Here is a 24,936-nt window from a genome sequence, read left to right as displayed (position 1 = left end):
ACTAGTATTTATAAAGTCTTGAAACTCACAAGTTAATAAATGTCATACTTTGTTAAAAAATGTTAATATTGTAACAAAATAAAAAACTTAATTTCCTTGAGTCACAAACACCAAATTATATGCTTTGGTGTTGACTTGCCTTTTTCCCTGTATCTAAGTTCATTTCATTTCCCTGTAACTCAGAAACATATCTTCTACCCCAGTGCCTCTCAATGGCTTCCTGCTAAGTGCACCCTGGTCTTCCAAAGATAGCATGGGGTGGGGAGGATAAGAAGGCAAGATCTTACAACAAATTAGCAAGGGATTTCTGCTTTCTCTCTATCTGGATGATTCTGGCATGTTCCCCATGGGGCCTATTAGTTCATATGTTATTTAGTACACTTAGCTAAAGTCTGGAGGCAATGATAGTAACACCTAGTATTCACCTAGTAGTGCCAGATGCTATGCTAGGTGAGTCACAAATGTCATTTTGACTCTTGATAACTGGCCAAGGCACATATCAGTATTCCTGTTTCTGAGACCGTAGGCAGAAGCTTTGACCCAGTAATTCACTGAAAGTCATGCAGCTAGTGAGTGGCAGCACATTCCATGCATCTACCTTAGAGTAAATGTGCCAATTATACAATGAATGCTGTAAATACGACCAGCAGAATTCCAGACATTAACAAGTGAATAAACTATCCCTTCTTCAATTCCAGTAATTTGTTTAATTCCCCCTGGAACTATATTTCAAGTTGTGCTTGTTCCACAAAACAATCTTTCAAATATTGTGATATGGAGGCCCTCATGGTCAAAGGCAGGGAAAGATGAAGAAGGCGATCAAGGTAAGTCTATTTTTTCCACTAAAGGCACAAGGAAGTTTCTCATCTCTTAAGTGCTGAATTCTGCAATCATCTCAAAAGTAGAAGTTCAGCTAGCAGTGCATTTTGGAGAAGCTTGAACCACACTAACCATTTAAGGTCAAGCAAACAATTGGTCAACTCAAACAACACGTACTGTGCAGGGGTTTTATCTTAGAGATAACAGAATCTATCTCTATATCCCAGCTCCAGAAAACAATCGGGTTCCTCAGCTTCCCATCCTCGCTCTGCATAGACCCCCTCGCCAAAGCCATACGGTAAGCCTCACATAAAGACCCTTTAGCAAGCTGCCAGTCCCCAGCCAGGGGCGGGGGGGGCAGGTCTAGGCTGGCTCCCGCTCTTCTCTTTAACGCCCACTCAAGGGCAGGCACGTTTTCAATCTACTCTAGCTGGGCATCAGGAGCAGGGTCTCGGACTGGGGTCAGAAGAAACACGCGGGAGGGCGGTGTCGGCCGCGCGCACCGCGTCGCGCGGGTCGGGGCGGGGACTGCGCACCGCGCCGGGGCGGGCATAGGCCGCTCTCTCTGGTNAGCAAGGATGGGTGGGGGGTGGGGAGGGTAGGGAAGGGAAGGGGTGAGGGGGAGAGAAGCGATCGCGAGAAAAAAAAAAAATGCAACCTCCCAAAATAAAGAGCAAAGATTGCATTAGGAGCGAACAGCGCTGCAGAAATAGATGGCAGCTTCGTGTCAGTGAGTTTGCATCCCCTTCCTGATCCACGAGCTGGAGTGATTAGAGCCCTGGAAGGGAATTGTTACTCCCGTGAAGTCCCCTTTTCCTGGCAGTCATCTGCACTGTACACGCTGGATGCCTCTCTCCATCCACCCCACTCACTCTCTCCTCTCTCACCTCCTCTCTCCCTCTCTCCTGCATTGATTTTTTTTTTTCTTTTTAGTTGACTGAAACAAAACAAAACAAAAGGGCCACTGGATGTCTGCCTTCTTGGGGGGTGAGCCAGACAGACTGACAAACAAACAGACCCAACTGTGCTCGGGGGAGGGTTTCTCCTCCCGTTTTGCCCGGCAGCAGCAGCATGGACGTGTTGGCTAGTTATAGTATATTCCAGGAGCTACAACTTGTCCACGACACCGGCTACTTCTCAGCTTTGCCATCCCTGGAGGAGACCTGGCAGCAGGTGAATGATTTAAATTACTTGTGTAAATCGTGTGGTGGCGGCGGAGATGCAGGGGCTGCGTTGGTGTGGGCTCTGGGTTGAAATTTTTTTTGTTTGTTTTATGTTTTTTTTTTTTCCTTTTTGGCTGTATGTTGTTTAAAATGTTTTCTTAAAGAGTCATATGCGCTTACCTCTCCACCCACCCCTAACCCCTTAGTGTGCCGAGCTGAGCAGCCGGTCCGAGCTGCCTGTGTTTCAGTCACCAACACACATCCTTGCGCACACCCCTGTCCCCCAGCGGAGACCTGCCGAACTTTTGGGGTTCGGAGGAGCCGGGTGGATAGGTGGTTTCGGGCTTTAGAAGCGATCGCTGACAGTATACCACATCTCTACATCCACGGATCTCTACCTGTTTGGTACCTTAAATCAGGTTCATCTATTTCAACTGCTGCTGACGACTGTCAGATGGGGTGGGGGGAGCAAAGCGGAGTGTTTTCCCAGTAATTAGCGAGTGTCAATAAAGAACAGGAGCTTGATTTTGAGATTAGAATGTGGACCTAGGGAGAGGAGCCCAGTGACAAAAGGTACTCAAGGATATCTACAAGGAGGACGGGAAGATGTGTCTATCTTAGGCTGACAATTCCTTGTAGGTTTCCCCAGTGTAATGCCTCTAAGGAAAAAAACAAAAAAACAAACAAACCCCAAAACACCCTCTACATGTGTCCTTGTTTCTCTTTTTTTGTTTGGGGTCCCTCTCCAGTTAGATAGCAAAACCTCAGACAAAGGGTGGTGTGTGCTTCCACGCCTCTGACTTTGTCTTGGAGGACTAGTTAAGAAACTCCTAGGATGCTGAAGGGCACCCGTGCCAAGTTGGCTCTGCGTCCCAGGGAGGATGAAGCAGGGCTAGGGATAAGTTCACTGGGCTTTGTGAAGTGGAATAAAGAAAATGCTGGTCAGTGGAAAGTGCTGGGTCTACTGCAAAAAAAGTGTTTTTTTTTTTTTTTCTTTTCCCCCAGCAGGGATTAGAAGCTGCTGAGGGGACATTCTGCAGGAAAGATGGTGGGGGGTGGGGTGGGGGGGACAGACGGGTATTTAAAAACCCAACAATATGCACCATGGAAAGTCCAAGAAGATGGTCTGGATTTGCACATCGAAAGTGTGAACTTGTCCAGTCCGTCCTGGAGACACCCACTTGCCCTTGAGAGGCTTGGTGTGTGGCTGCTCTTGTAACTTCTCTGCTCAGTGACAGCAGCTTGTTAAGGCTAATGAACGGCTGAATTTCCTCTGCCAGGATCCAAAGCAGGATTTGCCAGCTTGAGGCTGCGATGTAACAGTTGCTGCTTTAGTGAGAGAGGTTTGGCTTTTGGTATGAGTAGCCCAATGGTAAAGCTGATCCTCTGACTGTACCATTGTTATTTGTTGTTGTTCTCTGGTTAGAAGCTGCAAGATTTCCTTCAGGTGTTGGCCTTTGGTGTCTGTGTGTCCTCACATGCATTCCTGTCTGAAGATGCTGGCAGATACTCTCTACTCTGTCTCAATACATGCACAGTTCACACATTTGTAGCATAAAGCATTTCTTCATTGCCTTCTTTCCCTCGTTCTTAACAAGACTTTATCTCATGAAGGATCTCACTGGATCTTTTTCCTTCTTTTATTTTGCATGCTAATTAACTAAAATGTTGCCAGAATTTCGTTTTCTAAATCGCCTTCATTTCACACTATCAGCTCATTGGTGTCGAATCAGTTGCATATTAACGACTGTCTAGACAGGTTAGGGAAGGGAATCTGTTGATTTAGTCAGCTTGCCCAAGGCAGCCCTTGTTTGTGACTGTTAAGCAGTGTTGGAGGGAAGAAAGTTGGCTTTATTTGTTAGAACGTTCCCTCCTGATGAATCACACAACTTTGTTTTGGTTCAAGTTTTCGCAGTAGTAAAGCCTGCTTTGGGGGAAGGCCTCTCCAGAGGAAACCTGCTTTTCTAGATCTGGCTAGACCCTCCAGGAGAAACTCTAGATCTGCAAAGAAACATCAGTGGCCTGACAATTAGGGGATAGATTAGCTCTATTGTCTCCTCTGAAGCCAGCTCTGCTCTCCCTTCTCTCCTCCTCCTCCCTTCCCCTCCTCCCCATTCAAGGAACCTCTAGCTTAGTTTCTATCTGCAGGCAAAGGAATTCTCGTCCCTCTGAACCCCTTCCTTATTTTTTACCTTAACTCCCTCCAACTGCTCTCATTCTCAAACCTTTTACCAAATTATTTCGGAGGCTTGCTCATAGTCTGTACAGAAACATAAGTTGTGGGTGAGCAATTATAAACAAGGTACCACTCCATGACTGCTCTGCAGCCACAACTGCTCTCTCTATATAAAGGTAACTAGGACCCTAAGTTCACATTGATGACAACATCTCTAGCCTCCATCACCATCTCTTCCTTCCTTCCCCTCTCTGAACCCCCTTACTGCTAAGTGGGGGGAGTGATTATATGCAACTCTTGGTTCCAAATCAACCATCAGATGGTGAAATTTTGAGACTCCTTTGCTCAAAACAGCTTGAGAAGGTTGCTGCAAAGAACCCCAGGCAGGAGGAAGTTTCCTGATGCTGTGGGGTAATCAGATTTTAGAGGTCAAATGAGGAGTAATTATTAGATGTTCTTCTTAAAGTGAGCAGTGTACCTGGCCTCGGGGAGAGGAGCGAAATACTGAGATCCACATAATCTGATTTGGTTTCTAGAGGAAAGAGTGTCTAGGATGATAAACCCAAGAACATTTGTGCATTTGTAATTGAGGATGGACTATTTGGGGGATTTTATTTCAAACTTATGAAATAGGATAATTTCCTGTGTCAATGAGCCCGTGACAAAGTCCCGGACTATGACAGGGCCACCTCCTGTCTTGGAGATCATTATCATTTTGACATTGGATTTTCAGGCAGTGATGCTGTAGCTGCATACTGCTCCAACTCTGAAAAATCATTGCTGGTATAATTTAAAAACCCAAATGGACATCCCACATTAACAGCTCTCCATTCCTGGGCTCTGACTGCATACTTAAGCACTTGGCCCAAGTAACATCATCTCTCCCTGTCATATAACTGTAAATTACACTGTGCTTATGTGGTCTATTATTTTATGGAATTCAGCTGACACAACTCTTAAGGCTACCAGCCTTAAGCTCTTTGGAAACTTGCAGGAAAATTTCCAAGAGCTGTCTGAGCAAAAGTAGGAAAAAGTCAAGGGTAGGACAGAAGCTGGAGGAGATTATAGGGTATAATTTGATGGCAGATAAAGGGAGACCCATTCATGACTTTTATTGCCAATAGAATAAAAAGGATTTGACACAATACTTTTTTTTTTTCAGACTATTTAAAAGACTTCTAGACTTTTATTTATTCATTATACCTAGCTGGCTATTCCCTGAGTACAAGTCAAGTAATGATGCTCTAGGTCTTACCTGGACTTCACTTTGCTTCATGTCATTGAGGGGCATGGATGGCATGTTTACTTGAAATCTCTTCTGCATTTATGTTCATTGTTAATGCTGATTCATAATTGGCAGATGGGGTCAGTTTCAGGCCTCCCTTTTGCTTGGAGAAAATTTTCCACTGCTACTGGAAACAAATAAATAAATCATAGAACATTCTTCCCTCCTCCTCCATTCCCCCATTGTTTTAATCTAATGGCATACTTGGCCACTGTAAGGACTAAAGTGTCCCCATAACACTGCAATTTCATCTTGGTTTCAGGCACCCTGAAACACTTTTTATGAGGGCCTTTGGTAGGAGGCATCTCTAGGGGAAAACCTACAGAAAGAAATCCTTGCCTTCCAAGAATAGCCTCCTGGTACCAGGGATGGGATTTAGTCTATGACTAACATTTCCTTTCCCTTTGTATGATCTTACCTTTGCCTGCCTTCTCCAGGCCTAAACACCTAGGTACTTTCTCAGGCAGAAAAACAAAGCAAACTGTAGGATCTGTCCATCCGCAGGTTTGCCACTGTCCCCAATTTGCAGAAAACCTTGTCATGAATTAGAATTTCTTGGCAACAGCACCACCCTGAGAAATTTGTAGACACAAAGGAGCCTTAGTAACCATGCTGAAAGGATAAAATAGCTGGCTTTTAAAAATATATTTAATTTGTGCATTCTTACTAACTGTAAATCTGTTTCTTTATTCAAAACAGTGTCTTGGTGGATTAAAAAAAAATTAGAATTTCCCCTGTTAATCCAGATTTTGCTTTATGAGGATGCAATCACTAAATAAATGTAGCTTTAAAAATGAAAGCACATGTGAAGGCAATCAATCACACACTTAGCCTTTCTTTAATAAATTCATTTTCATGTTCTTTTAATAGATACATCTTTGTGTGGATTTAGGGGCTCTCAATCATTATTGTTCAGTCTACCTGTTTGAAATTTAGTATTTTAGAGTGGATGAAGATTTCGATGCAGATATTTTTACTTCATCTGTCCTGAATAGGGGGAAAAGGAAACCACTGTTCTTTGTTCTCCATGAATCTCCCACCCCCACTCCCTACCCTGAGGAGAATGGGATATTGGGGTCCCATCCATTTAAAAGGCAGAGCAGAAGATGCAGGGTGACAGCTTTGCCCTGAAATGATTTATGGATGGGCATATCAGAGACCTTAAGTGTTCAAATGTGGGCTCTTCCTCTCTCTCAGCCCATTCTAAATATAAATGCCTATGGGGGCTAATTTGCCTCTCCACTTAAATGGGATAGTTTAGAGAGGGTCAAAATGGGGTTTTTAAATAGCCATTCTCTTATAAGTCTTCAAATTCTCCTTTCAGAGAATTCCCGTATTTTAACTTTTTTAGTACAGGCATTGTAGTCATCTTTCATCACTTTGTGCTTATTAGAGAAAGAAGAATATAGCTTACTCGAGCCAGTCACAGTGTCTCCTGTGAGATAGGACAGGTGCTCGGATAGCTGCCTGGTTTGTAGATGCCCCCATCTTTGCAGTTTGTAGTACTCTGGGACAGGTTTTTAATCACCTATGGCTGGTGAGTGCAGAGAATGCCTCTGCGATTCTGGTTCACTCTTTATGTCAGTTAGCATGAGTGTTAGAATAGGGATTTGCTGAAAGTTTAGGACAGCTCCCCAACTTAACTTGAGCAATGCCAAGAAGGTGAGGTGCTGAGGTTTAGTCTTCTCCAAGTCCCTTTGTTCTCCCAAATCAGCTCAGTGTTTGTTTAGCATAAACTGGTGGAGATGTTTCAACCCCAGATTGCCAAAGTTTACCAGGTACAGTGATCAGAAAACTATAGCTAAGAATAGTGTTCAAATTAGAAGAAGTTACAGTATCTAATCATTAATGTTACATATTTCATTGAGAAGTTAAAAAATACTTCTTCTCTTGTTACATTGTATGCTCATTTTAGAACATTCACGAGATAAACTATCCTATTAGACCTAATGTAAGAGTTCCCCCAATAAATAAAGTATTGGCATCACTAGGACATGCTTTGACCTAAGATGGGTCATGATCTTACTTCTCCTCTTGGCCTAATTGTTTGCTGTTAATTTGCAGACTCATTTCCATTGCCTTGGGTCGTTTTGTTTTTCTCACTTGATATTTGGTGTGACTCTGAGAAATTGGTCCTCTGCAGTGTATTCTGTCTATTCGACTCTGCATTGGAGCAGCTGTACCCACCACATGCTTGATGTGTAGATGTTACAGCTGAGTGTCTGTGGCAGCCTTGGTGTGAGTCTACTGTCAGCCTGCTTGATATGGGAGAGCCGACTGCTTTCCTGGAGAGACCATTCCTGATTGAACTGGTAGATGGACCTACACCTTGTGGGGGTTTCTTATTTATATTAAATCCAGAAAATATTATACCTATTGTTTTGTGCAAAATACTAGGTTTGAGTGATGCAAAGTAGAGTTGGGTGTAGATTTTTTCCCCTAGGAACTTGAATAGCAGGGGAGAAAAAAACATGTTTTAAAACACACACACACACACACACACACACACACACACAGTAGAACACAGTTGCAACAAAACAAACAAACAAAAATCTTAAATTCTGTGAGTTTCTAAATACTCACTGGCCTGTGCCTATCTGCATTTATGTACATTGTTACAGACTTGCTTATAAAACACACATGAGATTTCCTCAGTTCTACCCTGGGCAGGCTTTTAGTTAAGGACATGTTGGGGGCTGGATACTCTTATGGCAGATGAGTGTACAATGTGAATGAATACACATGTCTGTAATGGCCAGGAAACAAGTCATTCGGAAATGATTCTAGGTAATTACGATAATTAATGTAGAGCCATATGTGATATCTATTTCTGAATATGAATTTATTGACATTTTCTGAGGGTCATATTGAAAGTCAGGTCCCCAGCCTGTGCCAAAGCTAGGAACATACAGTATTAGAATTGTAATTCTTGAAAGGGTCTTGGTTTTCTCAACTCTTAAGAGAGTAGGGTTGGACCAAGTGATTGTTGAAGCTAGACAAGGCTTTGAGGTCTTTAAGGCCACTGCCCTATGTTAACACCTGTGGCTCCAGGGCACAAGACTCTTTCAGATGCCCAAAAGTTTGTTTGTTTTCCATCATTGCCTTTGAATAAACTTGGACTCGCTTTTCATTCTTCTCCCCCACCTCCATAAAGGGAGGTGAGAAAAATCCCCCCCCCCTTTTTTTTTACTTCCAAGAATATGAATACATAGAATTTTGGAATTGCCTGGGTCCTAGACCAAGCTATTGAATATTTCAAAGAAGCTTTACTTGTTTAATTTAATCTCTTTTCCACTTTAATAATGTGTGGTAAATTGGAAAATATACACTGTGCTAGAAAAAAAAGCCCCCAATTACAACACTAGTCTTATAAAAAGTACTGTCATTTAAATAATAAGTGGAGTGGGCGTAAGGAGGGTGCATCAAGGCAGACGTGGTAGGGTGTTGGGTGAAAGATACAGTGTTTTATGTAGAGAGGAGCAAATGTGCAGTGGCTTTTTTTTTTCCATGGCACCTTGCCAACAGAGAATGGCGTGAAACAGCAACCCATGTGCCAGTCCATGACATTCTTCTCTGAAGCAGTTTAAAATTCTTAAGAGGGTTGGATGGGCAATGGAATTGGGATGTTTTATAAATTTAAACAAAAAGTAATGCATACTTTAATAAGGAGTAGGGAATGAATTCAGCCTAACATAGGGGGCTGGATGGTGAAGCAGGCCTAATTTTCACGACTATCCCCAATTATCGCTCCTACATCCTGGTTCTAGTTTTCTTTTTTCTTTTTTGTACTAGGGATTGAATCCAGGGGCATTTAAACCACTGAGCTTCATTTGCAGCCCTTTTCAGTTTTTATTTGTATCCATCTTGAAGTTGCTTAGGGCCTTGCTAAATTGCTGAGGCTGGCTTTGAACTTGCAAACCTTCTGCCTCAGCCTGCCTAGCTGCTGAGATTATAGGTGTGCACCACTGTACCCATCTGGTTGGTTCTTTTTTTACTTTCCTTACCCTTTTGTCATCTCTGCTAATTCTGATGGTGGAAGTTCTCTCTTGGAACTTGTCTCACAAATCTCTTTCACCTCTAAGAAGAAGTTGAATTTTCTTTTTTGAAATTATTTGGAGACTTCTCTTTTTCTTCTCCAATCTATAGATCCAGTCCACATATTTTCCTGCACTTTGGACCTGCATTTTAAAATTAGACCTGTGCAACTAACATTAAATGCTTTTTTGGGTTGAGTGTGTCCCAAACCCCTAACTCATCATCTTCTGCCGTGGACCTCTTCCTTTTCCTGGCCTCCTTATTTCTTTTGTTAACATGACCATTCTCCTCATGTTCTAGATTTAACTTGTAATCCATCTTTCACTCTTCTCTTTCCCTTGAATATAATTTGTAAAAAAATTCTAGATTGAAAAATTCCATTATTGAAATGTAAAAGTAACTGAAAAAATCTCATTGCTTTGGCTTCTGTAGTACATTAACATTGGTGGTCTTCAATTTTCTGCTCCTTCTGCCACCTGGGGAGACCCCTGTCACCTCCAGGAAATTGTCTTTCTGCCTTCCTCACTTGTGTGGCTGTGGCTCCCTACTGCACACAGGATAAAAGCAGACTTCTAAGAGTCAAGGTGTTCCAAGGCCGGGCCTACATAAGATCTGCAAGTTCTTGCCTGTTTTGTGTATAGTAGTTGCCATCCAAATTAAGTGACTGTGCTTTTCCTGCTTCTGTTTTTACAATTTTTTTTCTTTATCTTTTTCTTTCTTCCTCCTTCTTCCTCTTACCCCTCCCACTTCTCTTTGTCCAAATACTACCTATTCTTTAACTTTCAGAGAGTTGCCAAATCTTCCAGGAAACTGCCCCCCTCCCCCTTCGACAGTAATTGCTCTGATTTCTACACTCTTGGGTAAAACTTTGTACTTCCTTATGATGTTTTGTAGTTTTTGTCTTGTAGTATGGCCTACCTGCCTGCTTTTCTCCCTCTCCCTTTCTCTCTCTTCTCATTTTTCCAGTTAGGTTGCATGATGTAAAGCAAAATTGATACCTTGGTTATGATTTTGATAATCAGCTTTTAATATGTAGTCTGCTTTTTAGAGAGCCTTGCACATACTAGGAATTCAATAATTATTTGGGGAGCATGCTCTGACTATGACTTAAGATTTGACTGTGTTTTTAATAGTGGTTCCCAATCAGGGCTGCACTGCAGACTGGGTAAATCAGTATCCTTTGGGAAGGGACCCAGACATCAGTATTTGTAAAGCTTCCAGGGATTCCAGTATGAAGACAAGGTACTGAGCCCATAGATCTTTAGAGAATTAATGCTATATCAGAGTTGCAGGTACCTTATTTCTTATGTTGAAATATCAAATTTCTTGTATAACTTGGAATTTAAGTGTACCAGTGGTTTATAAAAAGCAGAACAGAGCTGGCATGTGCACTTCATTTAGCTCACTGGTTAATGGCAGCTGCTCAAAAACTCTTCATTCTTCTTGTTTTGCTTTCCCTCACCTTAAAGTGTCTAAGGCAGTCCTGTTTGGTTCACATTTCCTATGACCTACCCTGGGTTTGCTTAACCTGGTCAAATTCCATTTCTGGAAACTGTGGTATTGGGCATGAAGTTCCAACCATGTGATGTTTCAAAGAATTCGTCTTTGGTAGGTCCTCAGCCCTGATTTTCCACTTACCTCTGCCTACTCCATGGTTTAAAGGGATGACTGTCTGGATGTACATCTGTTGGCTGATGCCAAATAGGCATTCGCTACCAGCTCTTCATTTTCTCACTGACCACACTGTTTGGAAGTAGACTTTATTTATAAAGTATTTTCAAAGGAACCATCTTTCTAGTAAGAGAAACCAAAATAAACTGTGGAAGAATTGCTGCTGAAGACATTCAGGCAAGGAGGCAGGCTCCATTTCCATAGAAGGCTTGGCTCCTGTGGTCATGACCGTGGGCCTGTGGCGATGTCCACAAAGAAGGTTTAGAAATACCCCTTTTTCAAACTGTGATGTTTGCAAAATTGTTTGTACTATAGCTACATCGTTTCATCTATGAACTGTCTTTGATGGGGATATGGTTGGCAAGAGCAGAGGAGCTCAGAGCTCAGGGTTGAAGGATGCTTTTTGGAAAGCTCAACCCAGCTGTGAAAATGGCAATTAGCTGCGGAGCCATTGCCCTGCAAGGGAGTGCCTGCCTGCTCTTGACCCCACTCTAACATTCACCTTTCAGAGCTCAGTTAGCAGGAATTCAATGGAGTGGTCAGAACGTTGGCACTTATTTTTGGAGAGACGGCAAATTTGCTCGTATACAAAGGAGTAGAAATAGATTCTTCCTACCCCCTACCCCTACCTTTTGAGCTTTTAACGTTTGTTCCAGTGGCCACTGTAGACCCAGTTCATGGGACACAGTTCCTCCTGTGGTGTTGGAGTTCTTCTGTGAGGAGGCCCTATGCACAACTGCTTCTCCTGTGAGCTACTGAGATCTTACTCAATGTCAGACCTGAGTTGTTGACTTTACCTCTGAATTCCAAGATTGCTCAGCCTTAAAACATGCACTTTCCTATCTGTCTTGAGGCTCTTGCTTCTTTTAATATGATTGGCTGCATGATGGCATGATGGGAATTTTTATGTTTGCATAGGAAAAGTTTTTTTTTTTTTTTTTTGGATACTGAGGATTGAACCCAGGGTTGCTTAACCACTGAGCTGCATCCCTAGATCTTTTTTTTTTAAAAATTTATTTATTTATTTAATTTTGAGAGACGTTCTTGCTGAGTTACTGAGGGTCTTGGTAAGTTGTTGAGGCTGACCTCAAACTTGCCATCGTCCTGCCTCAGCTTCCCATGTTGCTGGAATTACCTGTGTATACACCATGCCCCATTGCTTAGGAGTGTCTTACAAACATCTGTATGAGCTGTTGTTCTGAAGGGCTCGGGGTGTTTCTTTCATGGTTTCTTATTGACATGTCCTTGCTATAACTAAGGAACAGGCAGATATTACAGAACTTACCATTCAGAGGTGAGAAAATTGGGCTAGAGGATGATTAAGCAAGTTGTCTTACTGTGGCTGCAAAGCAAACAAGTAGTGGATATATTTTTCTCATCCCTCTTCCCATCTGGCTATTCTTCCTGTCATCATAGTTATATTATGTGAATGTGTGTGTGTGTGTGTGTGTGTGTGTGTGTATGTATATATATAATCAGCTACTTCCTGAAGATTATCTCCTTTGAGCACCTTATATTCATTATTTCATTTATTCTTGACAGCAATCCTGGGAAATACATATTCTGCTTATCCCCATTTTATAGATGGAGACATTAGGGTTTTGGGTATTAAATGGCTTGCCTAGAATCACAGCCTGATAGTTTTTGAGTCAGAATCCAAGCCTAGGCAGTCTGCCCCACACTCTATTTATATTTATAGTGACTCCTGGTTAGATAGGAGACATCAGGGCAGAAGCCAGAGTAGTAGACTGGCAGTCAGTGGACCTGTATGGACTGGAATAGCTTACTGGTCTGTTTGCTTTCTGGGCATTGGTTTTCTCATCTATAAATAGGCTAGTCTGTGCAAATACTCCTTAAGGTCACACTGTTTCATAGACACATTGCATGTAGGCTTTGACATCAGGCACAGGTGGAACCCTGCGAAAGTCACTGAATGTGACATAAAGTTACAAATTCCTACCTAAGAATTGGCTCTCTGACTGAGCTGCCACTCAGTGAACGCTCCATCCTTCTGCTTCTCTCTGTCAATGATAGTACAAAATGGCACAATGCTCTTTCTCGAAATAGTGTCACTAGGTGCTTGAAGATCCCAGTGAGCCTAGAGAGTGTCTAAGAAAGAATGAATGAAGGGAAGGTGGGGAAGTCAGAATGGCAGGCATTGGCTCTGGTGTTCCTTTATCCATCCACGGAGAAGCTGTCATTAAGAACTTGTACTTAGAACTGGGGAAAGAATAGAAATACATATTGCCCCCCCCAGAAACTGGATTTAGGGTGACATCCTTGGAATTTGTGTGCTTGCTTATGCAGGTATCCAGCCTGTTCCCTTTCTTTCTCTGTAGTCTTTTGACTTGTTTCTCCTAAGTTTTTCCAGCATGCAGTTATTTATTATTATTATTTTTTTTAGGAGCCAGAATTAGGCACATATAACATAATACAGTGCTGGTTACCACACCTGCCATTCTGCCTTACCTGATGACTGAGTTTACAGCAGCTTATGAGAGCGAATCAGGTTTTATGAGATCTATAAATATCTCAGATAGGATTTTTATTACATTTTCCTCCTTCAAATAAGACATAATGGAGGTGCTCACATATATAAGGAATGTTCTTTCTGTGATAAAGTAGGGTGTTTTTGAATTGGCTTCTGAAAAGCAGTCGTTTGATGTGGTTGTTCCTGTTGGGAGTTTTATGGGGGAGGGGCAGAAACATGCATATGCTGCTATAAAACTCAAAGATTATTTCTTCATGTTTAAGGTTTAGCCTTGTACCTATGGAGAGATTTATTTTAGAGATGCCAGCCTGGTGTGAAGACTGAATTCCCTCCTTCTGCGGGTCGTGCATTTGTTGTTTGCTTAGATATATAGAAACCAGGGAAGGAAAGTCCCGCTGACTAGCACAGCGGAGTTGGGCTCCAGTTCTTTGTCTGGTCTGCTTCCAGCTGCCCTGGGTGGGGGTGGAGGGATGTTCTCATCCTTCCCTCCACTTCCTGGGCTTTCCTGGGAAGATTTTATACCACTTAATGTATCTGAAAGGTAACTTTTTCCCCCCTGGAATAACACTTAAAAAATATTTTTAAGTGTAGTCATTTTCTTAATGTGTATTAACCAATAGCAGGAATGGAAAAGATTTTGCTTACCTCCCTTGGGAGAGTACCTGGAAGGAACCCTGAACCCATAACTTTAAAAAATACATTTTAAATAACAAACTATGAAACAACAGTTGTAAGTGCCTCACTTTTCCTATTTGTAAAATGGAAATTATGGACTCTTTTTGTCATATCTCACTCAGGGCCACAGACTTGGCCATTTTTTTTTCCTTTTAAATTTAGTGTCTGACTTTCTGGTCACTTAATTGTTTACTTTTTCTTTCTTTCTTTTTTTTTAAGCATAATTTCCCTTTGTATCTTCAACTAATCTTCAATAACTTTGTATTTAAGTAGTTGATAATTTAATTTGTCCTTGAAAGAATAAACCATATAAAATTGGTATAACTGAACCAAAAGGCATTCAGAAGACTTTTGCCTTAATTTCTTTTCTTTTTCATTCTTTTTTTTTTCCCCTGTTTAACCTCTTCTTGGGTGTAGCATAAGTCTAGTGCTTTGGCTCTGCTACATACAGCCACCATTCTGTGCTTCTCAAAAAATGATACATTTTTTCTGTTAAGAATAGTAAGATTATCAGAGATTTAAACAGTAAGCTGTTAGGCTATAGTGACGTAAAGATGTACATTATTTGTCCAGCATGCATATTTCAATTTTCTTTTTAACTTGGATGCTTTTAGACACAATCATATACTTTTCAGTTAACCATGTCTCCACGATTTCCACCTAACTTAATTTCTGATCTGGTCCAATGAGCATGCATTTGGGTTTGTAACCTCCCTAGACTAGGAGTACTCTAAGTCACCTTCCCTCCAAAAACCTATGGTTGGGGGACAACCTTTATTTCTCTGTACCATTTCATGCTGGTTTACTCTCTGCTCTCACCAAGAATCCATTTTAATTTCTTTTTCAATTTCTCCGTCTTGTTGAATGTCTTTGTTTGGGATTCTATTTTATAAAGCAATTTCCAAATTGCATCTCACTTTTTCCTAGTCATCCAGGTTCTGTTGTAGATCATCGAAATCTGGGATGGAAAAGACCATCTGGCTCAGCCCTCACCCTGCCTGGGTTGAGCAGTTGTCTTGAGCATGTTCATTCTTTATTGGTATTTGCAACATTTTCCAACTTGGAAACTGACTCTTAAGTTTCCTGTATGTGGAGCCTCTTCTTGGTCTCAGTAGGAGTCAATTGGAATAATATCAAACATTTTTTTTTATTAGACATCCCCCATTAACAAAAAAGCATGGTCTCTTTTTCCTCTCACAGAGACCCAACTGGTCAGTGGTGGGAAAAACCCCTTTTCTTGGAAGAAAAATGTGTAACCCGATCTGGAATTTTCTTAGTCTGACGTAGATACACATTGTACATAATTCCACTAACTGTTTTAATTGCCTTTGTGTGTGTGTGTGTGTGTGTGTGTGTGTGTGTGTGTGGAAGTGGATTTTAAAGGGCTTGTTTCACTGAGGAAGTGATGCTTTTTGTGTGAAGAAGTCCAAGGTATTATAATAATGTACTTTCCTGAGAATAAAATCATTTACTTTCTTCCTCCCCTCAGCATTCAAAAACTGCTAGCAAGGCACTTGGCCTGCATTTTCAAATGCTTTCAGGGTGCTATTGTACATTAGGGGTGTTTAAAAGAATTGTTCTTTTATATTGGCTTCCTTCTATTACTCAGGATATCATTTAGGTTGACCAGATGGGGATTTTCAGGGTCATTCTTTTCCGGTTAAAAACAGCCATTCCTTTGAATTACTTGGAGGAGATCTTCTTTTCTCCAATCTCCGGTTACTTTTCAAAAATTTCTGATGGCTAAGTGAAGGCCCAAGGTCATCATCGTGGCATGCTCTCTCTTTCTCTGTTTGTATTATTTTTTTTCAAAACCAATAAGTATTTGTCTTACTAGGTGAATTAGCTAGTATTAAAATATTTCTGAAAAAATATTTCTAGAAAGGAACAAAGGAAGAAAAAGATATGAATAAAGGCTGACATGTGGACATAGGATGTCTTTGCAGGTTTTCCTACATAGCAGAAGCAGAATGCAAACCATTTTTCCTTCTACCCAGTGTACACATACCTGCTTTTACATCCACAAGACTTGGATTTTGCAAATATTAAAACTTTCTTAGGAGCACTAAACATTTCATTCTGATCCCTCCTTCTCCCCTTCAGTTTGCAAATAACCTGCCTGAGCTTTAGGGATCATTAAGTCCAAGTGAGTATTAGACTCTCAAGAATCCTGAGCCCCTTTTCAGTACATTTGCATGTTAACACAATGCATGGTGTGGCATGACTTAGAACAATGCTTCTCAAAGGGTGGGCTGCACTCCATGGGGCTCTGTGAACACAGAGTTAAATAACCTAAGAGGTTTCCTTCTACCTCGAGGAAAAAAGTCGGCTTTGAGGGAGCTTCTTTAACATTTTTCAAGGATTGATAATTTCTTCTTCTCTCCCACCCTCCTCCCTCCCTCCCTTCCTTTGATTATTGTTATTTTTAATAAAGAGAACAGGTTTCAGACCCAGAGCTTCTGACAGACAAACGTCCACTTAAAAGTTCATAATATTGTTTTGATTTTATTGTTTTCAAGTTTATGATGATCATTTATCAATGGACATTTGTAGGAAAAAAAATTTAAACACATGCAGCCTTAGGGAGAAAACTGAAAAATAAAAATTGGGGAATGATTGTACAGATGGAATGTTGTAAAAAAATGTGTGAAGGTGGAAGGAAAACGAAGTCTGAGAAATACGGGTGTTCTGGAAAATTCGAGGGGTTTGCCATTGGAAAATGTGGAACTTAGTCCTAACTTTTAAAGTATAAACCAGGGCAAATTACTCAACCACATTTTCCCATCTGCAGTGGGGGAATTATAATAATAGGATTGTTATAATCAAATGATATTTGGATGTGAAAGTGCTTTGTGAACTGTCATGCGCTATGCACTGTTATTGTGTTCTATTCCCTGGTAGGGGAAGCTTTTGTTTCAAGCTTTAAACTAATGCTTCTTGTTGACTTTCTTTCTCTTGAGATTTCTACTGTTTTCTGAGTGGAAACTTAGTAGCTGATTTGTTCAAACAGGGCTGTTACTTGTCGCTTAATTGTGGCATTTTGAAAACTTTTCTACCAATTACCTAAATGAGGACATAAAACTCTTATATATGAATTTGTGTGTTCACTTTTAACTACATTTTATGAAAATAAACTTAAATCTCTGCTTTAGAGCTTGTCAGAAATTCTGGTTAAAAATAATACATTTGTTTTAAAATTTTAAACACATTTTTTTTATCATTAAAATATGTTACCACACTCACAAAGCAATTGTGTGCATTTGTGTGTGTGTGTGTGTGTATGTGTGTGATGGTACCCAGGAATGAAGGAAGTTTAGGTTTGGGGGTGGAAGTGAGAGCTCTGAGGGCAGTTTGCTTCTGAAAGTGGAAGTCTGTGTGGCTTAATGACTCATCAACAATGCCCTGTCACATGTTGTTAAATGATAAGAAGATGGGGACTTACCTGAATAGGAAGTCCTGAGCTTCCCAGGACCTCTGAGAGCCTGACTTGCTGGGAAACCTGCCAGTTTATGCCACACTGGGGGTGAGGTGACAGAGGAACATCTTGCTATCTGGAACTGCGGACTCTTATCCCAGCCAGAGGGAACCTTGGTAGCAGGTAATTGCAAGCTGAACTCTCAGACACCAGGGCTGCATTGCATTGTTGGCCAACCCCCATGAACTCCTTCACTGACCATGCTCAGGCTCACCTTACTATTTAAGGCAGGCACCATACTGGCAGGGGTTTGGGGGTCCAGGTGTCAAGTGCAAAGTACCCTCTCACCCGGAGCTCTGGTGGGCATGAGGACATAAATGGAACCTTGTCTTTGAGAGGCTCTCTGGTGTATTCCTGTCACCAGCACCTGTGGCCAGGGTGCTGTATCCACACTGGACAGTGCTATACTGAGCCGAGAGAGCACAAGAGTCAGCCAGGATGGATCCTTGGTGATTTCTTCGACGACTAATGGCATTTCCAGTAGAGCAGATGTGGGCAAGCCTGGGGTGTGGGCCCAGGAGACCCCTTCCTCTGTGCAAGTCTGGCACCCCTGCTGAACCTCAGCAGTGATCATGCTAGAAAAACTTACAGCTAATGTGGAAGACAAAGGCAGAGAACCTCCTGGAGAGAGAGTGACAGCTCTGAGTGGGGGTGTTGTTTTTAACATATTTAAAATTTTTCTTCCCAGAAATTTATTGAAGATTCATCACAGAAAGGAAACCACACCAATTTCTTATTTTTGATGAAGGAATCAACATGACTGGGTGGTACTTGGAAAAAGATTTATCAGCCCCTAAGAGCTGATGGAAAGTGCATGCTGTAGCTAGAACAAAGAGTGGGGTGTTAGGAGACAAGCCTTTGTTCTTATGGTCTTGAACAAAAGGGGGGACATTAGAGGGCTGGGTGATGACCGGGTATGTCATATGTAAAAGGCATCAAGAATTTAGACGATGGAGACTAGATGGTGGTAGAGATGATAGGAGATGCTTCCCCTCAAAGTGGATATTGGCAAAGAGAATTAGGGGAGCAGGAGTCCTAAAGATGGCCCTGGGAGCCAGGCTGGTAGTGTTGAAGAGCGAGGCAGGCAGAGTGTAAGGCAAGAGTGAGTGTTGGGGACTGTGACAACATAGTCCAGATTCCATCTGAAGGGGAAAATGCCATTCAGCTCTAGCCAGATGCTGCTCTAAAGGAACACAGTATCTTTAGCCAGATCTGTTTTTTCAAGAACTACTGGAAATCAGAATTAAAAAAAAAAAAATCCAATCTTTTGATTTAAGGGCCACCAATGTTTAGCCCATCTATCCTTGGGGATGAGTAGCTCTGTCATTATACATCCATACAAAGTGAAAGCTTACATTTCCTGGGAGGCAGTGGTGTCCAGGGACTTGGGCAGGCCCCTTTCCTTTCGTCTTCCTGGGTAGACTCTGGGTAGCACTGGGTGATGTCCCTGAAGTTCATTGCTACTGTTGGCCCTAGCTTTAGACTTCCTTGGGGAAGAAGAGGTGAAGGAGGACAGGAATGTCAGCCTCCAGAACCTTCCCTAGGGCCTTGTTGGGACATACCTTTGGCTCAACCTCCCACACGAGCAATTTGATTCTGGGGTCAGGAATGTGACAAAACACTTGAGCATGCAGCTGGGCTTTTGCCATCAGTGTGATTTGCAGGGAAGTGAGGCTATAAAATGCTTGAGATCATGAGTTGGATAGCCTCCCCATCTGGAGAGCCATACCTTTCTCTGCAAAATTAAATATTTATGTACTTTTAAGATTTAGTTTTGATTTTTTTAAAAAGCATAGAACCTCACTCTACTATTAAAAAAAATAAAATGCTTTAAATAAAGTGGTAACATTCCAAGTTCACAACCATGAGCTCTATTGGAAAACATTATTTTGTTCTTTAAAGAAAATCAAACATGTCCTAAAACATTTCAAAAAACTGGCTGAAGTTACTACTCTGGCTCACAGGGGATTATGGAAGCAGCCAGGCCAGGAGCTGATGTCCACATTTGGCATATAATATTATCAAAGCACATCGTCATTAATTAGTTACTTGTCTTCCTCTCAGGTTAGGGTCCTCCATTGAGCCTTTCTCCATTAAGTGCTGAATTACTTCATTAAAAAAAGAAACAAAAAACTTTTTGTTTTGAAATAGTTATAGACCTTCAGGAAGTTTCAGAAATAATACAAAGAGGCCCATGTGCCCTTCCCCAGCTTCTTCCAATGGCAATATCTTATTAGCTATACTATTATTCCATTTCAAGGCACACTCTGTGTGTAAGAGGATGTGGTTGAAGAAATGCCTAGGAAAAAAGGGGTGAAGCCCTGATGGGGTACCGGCGAGCTATAGGCAAGGGGAGGAAAGACGAGAGAGAAGCATCCAGGCCTCCCCTCCCCCCAGCCTTCCTGTACCTGGGGTCTTTCAACTGATAAAATGAAAGCAAATCATCTTCTATATAAATGAGAGGAGAAAAGGAATAAAAATGTCTATTATACAGGCTGATGCACATAATATTTCAAATAAAATAACATTTTAGCACTTATTGATGGGGGAGGATACCTAGGGACAAAGAAAGGGAAATTTTTACTTTTTATACTTTTTCTATTCTGCTTAAAACTGTTTTTGACCTTCACATATGATCATTAGTCTTAATTTTCTTAAGCACAATCCAGATAATGGGATGATGGACTACTTATATTTTCTTAGGCTTATGTTTACTTAAAGACTTATCTATTAGCTTAAAAAATAGCAAGCTTCTTGAGAGGATCAATAATTTGAACCATTAACAGTTGTCTATAATTATAGTACAATCGCTGTTCTTTCAGTGGGGATAATAAATGAACTCCCTTTCTCCCCTACCTTAGCCTATTTGAGAAAACAGACATAGGAACCAGACAGGTGGAGGTCAAATATCAGCTTTGTTATTGAATTTAGACCATGTTGGCAAAAGCAGTCCAGCCTCCTGGTATTCACTGGGTCCCCAGCCCCTTGTAGCCACGGGCTGAGCCAGCAGTGGGCAAGTGTATATTGCCCAGCACAATCCAGGTCCTCCCTGTCCCACCTAGGCTTTAGTGGGACCACCATGTCTCTCCTCCATGAAAAGGGGCAGGGTAGAGCTGTCTGGGAGATGTCAGGGGAATGACACATGCTTGTAGGAGTGGAAGTCTCTTAGGGAATCACAGGACAAGGGAAAGGCCTCCCCCAAGAAGATTGAGAGGAGAGGAGGTGGAGGGGAGGGTCCTGTGAAGCAAGGGCAAGGGACGGGGGCAATAAGGAGGCCCAACACTGGTCTGACCCTAGGGAAGGGGTCAAGGGGATATTATCCCTTGGTATTTGAGAAACATGGGCCAGAAAATGACAGAATTGTCAGGAAAGTGGACTGATTGAGCAAGTGTGTCCTCACCTCGAAGCGGAAATGGAGGGATTAGGAACATAGATGGGTAGCATTAATCAAGTGTGGATATGTGAGAGCAAAAGAACCCCACGTCTCTAAAACACCCTGGCTGTGGAAGCTGCTGTGTCCTTTGTTGTCCACCTATCACTTGCCTATTCTTTGTCACTTACATCAGAACAGTAATTCCTAGTAATTCAACTGGCTGTTGCTAGGTCTGGGTCCTTCATTCACTAAGAAGGGATGAGGTCCTTAGAGTGATTACATTCACAATGAACATTTGCATTCTTGAGAAGGAAGTAGAGGGTGCTTAGTCTGTAGCTGTACTTCATTTTTCTTCTGTGACTTCTGTTTAATTCATTATCTAATTAATTTTATTAGTTTTATTAATTATTTAATTCCTCCCTCTCTCCCTCTTTCCATTCTTCCCTCTATTTCTTGAGGGCTTTCTGTGTGCTAAGTAAGCCCTTGCTAGGTGCTGAGGACCAGTGTCCCTGCTTTCATGGAGCTCAGAATCCATAAGTCTCTCCAGAAATACTGAAATCTGGGAGGGTGAATTGTCGGTGGGACATAAGGAAGACTGCCAGGAAGGAACATTCCTTAGTGACTTTCATAGTCACATCTCACAAGGTTGAGGAATTATCCTGCTTATCTTCCCCAAAATGTTCTTCTAAAACTTTTCCCCAAAGTTTACAGTTACTATTCAAAAAGAATCTAAAATGGAACAAACATTTAAAATGTGTATAGCTTTTAAACATCTGTATTTCATTCATTACAAGGTCTCCTCTAGGGCTTTGGCTTTATAATGTCCAACTTATGTATCTAGCCGGAGTTTTCATCTTACTAAGCAAAGACATTGCCACACTTATATATTTTTTGTGTGTATAGTTAGCCTTTTATATCTGCAGATTCTACCAACTCTGGATGAAAAATCCTCAGTAAAAAATTATGTCTGTACTGAACATGTACAGTCTTTTTTTTTTTTTTTTTTTTGGCTGAACAATATGGCATAGCAACTATTTACATAGCAAATAGCACCTACATTATAACAGGCACTATAAATAATCTAGATATGATCTAAAGTATTTGGGAGGATGAGCATAGGTTAAGTGCAAATAATATACCATTTTACATAAGACACTTGAGCACATTTTGGTGTCTGAGGTGGCAGGAGGTTGCTAAAACCAATCTCCCAAGATTCCAAGGGAAGATTGTATATCATTAGCACTGAATAATGGTGGTGTTGTTTAAAGTTTTTTTTTTTTAATCATATTTTCTAGTAGATTTATATTATTTATTGCATTGGGGGAAAACATAAAGGAACTAAAGAAAAGGATGAGTTAATGGGTCTTTCCCTGTTACATATTAAATCACCTCAGATAAGAAAAAGTCTTAATTATAAGTTACTGAACAGCACTTCCTAACAAAATCCATAAATGTAAAAGCAGAAGGTTGTTTTATGGTCATCACTGGCAGCAATTTGTTTTTAAAATATAGATGTGATAAGCAATCCATTCCTTAAGTTCTGCTCTAGGACTGATTAGCAAGTTGCTCTAGTCCCCTGTTGACAGATGTGAATAACATCAGTAAATAGAGCAAGTACATTTGTCTGATTCTGGCTTGGTACATGGCTAAAGAGAGAGAGAAATAAAATCCTCTTTGGGAAGAGTGATGCTTTCTTAACAGCAAATGGATTGAAGTGATGTAAGTCTGATTTGCAACAGGGGATGTTTAACCTACCTAGAATCAAATGCCAGAATCAGAGAAGGCAACCATGACTTCACAAAGATCAGACATTTTCTTGATCTGCAAGATTGGAGGAAAGATTTGGGAATTAAGATGCATCTGGAAACTTGCTTTGTTTACCTTTAATATCAATAAATTTGCAGTTTGTAACAGACAGTTACCAGCCCTCTGTGAGGGATGGTGGCAGGAGAGACCAGCCTATACCCTCCTAAGAACGCAAAGACCAAATGAGTCCCTGCTCACTGTCTGTTGGTGAGATTTATTGGTGTCATTGACCTGGAGATAAAGGTATTTGGATTGGTTTATAACGACCAAGGAATGGAGCAGTGACCCAGCTGGGAGAGAGTCTGAAGACAAACCTAAAGGAACTAAAGGATAGAGGTGCTGGCTTCATCTCCATGCAGGTTTACCAATAGTTCTGGATTTTGTTCTGGTGAAAAAAATGGAAAGCATTCATTTTTTATTTGTGGATGGTCCAAGAAAATAGTGTGAAAAATTAGTGAAAGTGGAATGTTTTAAAATTTGTGACACCAGACGAAGGTGTTTCAGTCACACGAAGGTGATGTATTTAAAACTTTTGTCTTAGGTCATCCCCAGCTTGACTTGTCCCTTGCTGACATATTGGAAACCAACACCAACAACTCTTTGCTGTCCAGACTTTGCTTGGCCTAGCTGTACTTTTTTCCACTGTGACAGCTCTTGGAGCAGGGGCAAGATTTTCATTTTCGTGGGAGCCTTTCAACACTGGGCTCCTCTGTTGAGCTTGTGCAGCCCTCTCCCCTGACCCCCAGTTGGGACTTTAATGAAGCTCCCATCCCCCACCTTCTCTCCCTATCACGGCCCAGCGAAGCCCTCTCTTATGATATTGCGGAGTTAATAATGCTGCTCTATTGATTTTGTGAGACTCTCAGTCACGGGAGAGCATGGGGGAAGGGCCAGAGCTTGCAGTGTGCTTCCTCCCACTCCCTCTCCAGCCCTGGAGCTTTCCTTTTCAATCTGGATGCTTCAGACTGGGGCTGGATTTCCAAAGGTCAAATGTGCCTGCACATTTTGTCCTTAATGAGGGAGCCTTGCCTTGGAGCCTCACAGACTGACCACCATTGAACCTAGGTGGGAGCAACAACAGCACCATAACTAGATAGACACACCAAACACACCACCCTGCCACCCTGGAGAAGCTGCAAGGAGCTACCAGGGGCCACTGGCCTGTGTGTCTACAGGAATGGGTGAGGTTTCCTCTTTGCTTAGAAAGCCAGAAAAACATCCACAGAGAGAGGCTACAAAAGAGAAAAAACATACTCAGGCCCTGAACCTTTGGTTTCCTCACCCATAAAACCTTTGAGCATTTCTAATGGAGATTTCACCTTTTAAACATTTTTTTTTTTTTAAATAGGGGGAGAGATTATTATTTTTACCATATAATTCCCTCTTTTTCCTCTTCTTCTCCTCTCCCATGTTTTCTTGTCCTCCTCTGTCTCCTTTTATTTTAAACATTATGTGCACACAACAATCTCTGAGGTCCTCACTGAAATTCCTTTTATTTGATGATAAGGATTTCTTAACTCATGGTTGATCTTTCTGCCTCTGCTCCCAGGCAGATCAGCATTGAATTTAATTCTGTGCTTGATTAAGTAGGTTTTGGTTGTTTTTAGTCTAGATCTTCTGGGGTAATATTTATATTTATTCTTTTTTAAAAAAACGTATTTTATTAGTTGTTGGTGGACCTTTATTTATTTTTATGTGGAGCTGAGAATTGAACCCAGTGCCTCACATATGCTAGGCAAGCGCTCTACCGCTGAGCCCCAGCCCCTATAATTATTCTTAATATTTTTTGTCACTGTTGTCCTTTTATAGTTTGTTAGGTGTGTACTTTGCATTAGAGGGATAAGCCTGAACAAAAATGCCTCAGATGACTTTTGGAACACTTAAGTTCAGGAATATTTCTCAGCTACATTAAATGACTATTGGGCCTCACTAGTGTCTTCTGAGTGCTTCAGTCTTACTCTGAATTA

The 24,936-nt window shown here is 41.4% G+C and overlaps 1 protein-coding gene across 2 annotated transcripts in view; it reads left to right on the top strand.

The window, feature by feature from the left end:
* The first annotated feature begins 967 nt into the window (after positions 1 to 967).
* Positions 968 to 24,936, top strand: part of Klf7 (Kruppel like factor 7) — an 89,221-nt gene continuing 65,252 nt past the window's right edge. The window contains exons 1-2 of one of the 2 annotated variants that reach the window (XM_015481309.2): positions 968 to 1,117; positions 1,753 to 1,992. In XM_015481309.2, coding sequence (XP_015336795.1) covers positions 1,891 to 1,992 — 102 coding nt within the window. In that variant the 5' untranslated portion in view covers positions 968 to 1,117; positions 1,753 to 1,890. Of the gene's footprint in view, positions 1,118 to 1,421; positions 1,993 to 24,936 lie in introns of those variants that run through there. The other variant, XM_048808408.1, reaches the window with a different exon arrangement.

This window comes from Marmota marmota, unplaced genomic scaffold (assembly GCF_001458135.2).
Source record: "Marmota marmota marmota unplaced genomic scaffold, marMar, whole genome shotgun sequence".
In the NCBI taxonomy this organism is placed as follows: domain Eukaryota; kingdom Metazoa; phylum Chordata; class Mammalia; order Rodentia; family Sciuridae; genus Marmota; species Marmota marmota.
Note: the sequence above shows the minus strand (reverse complement) of the source record. Positions and strands in the feature narration are given on the sequence as shown.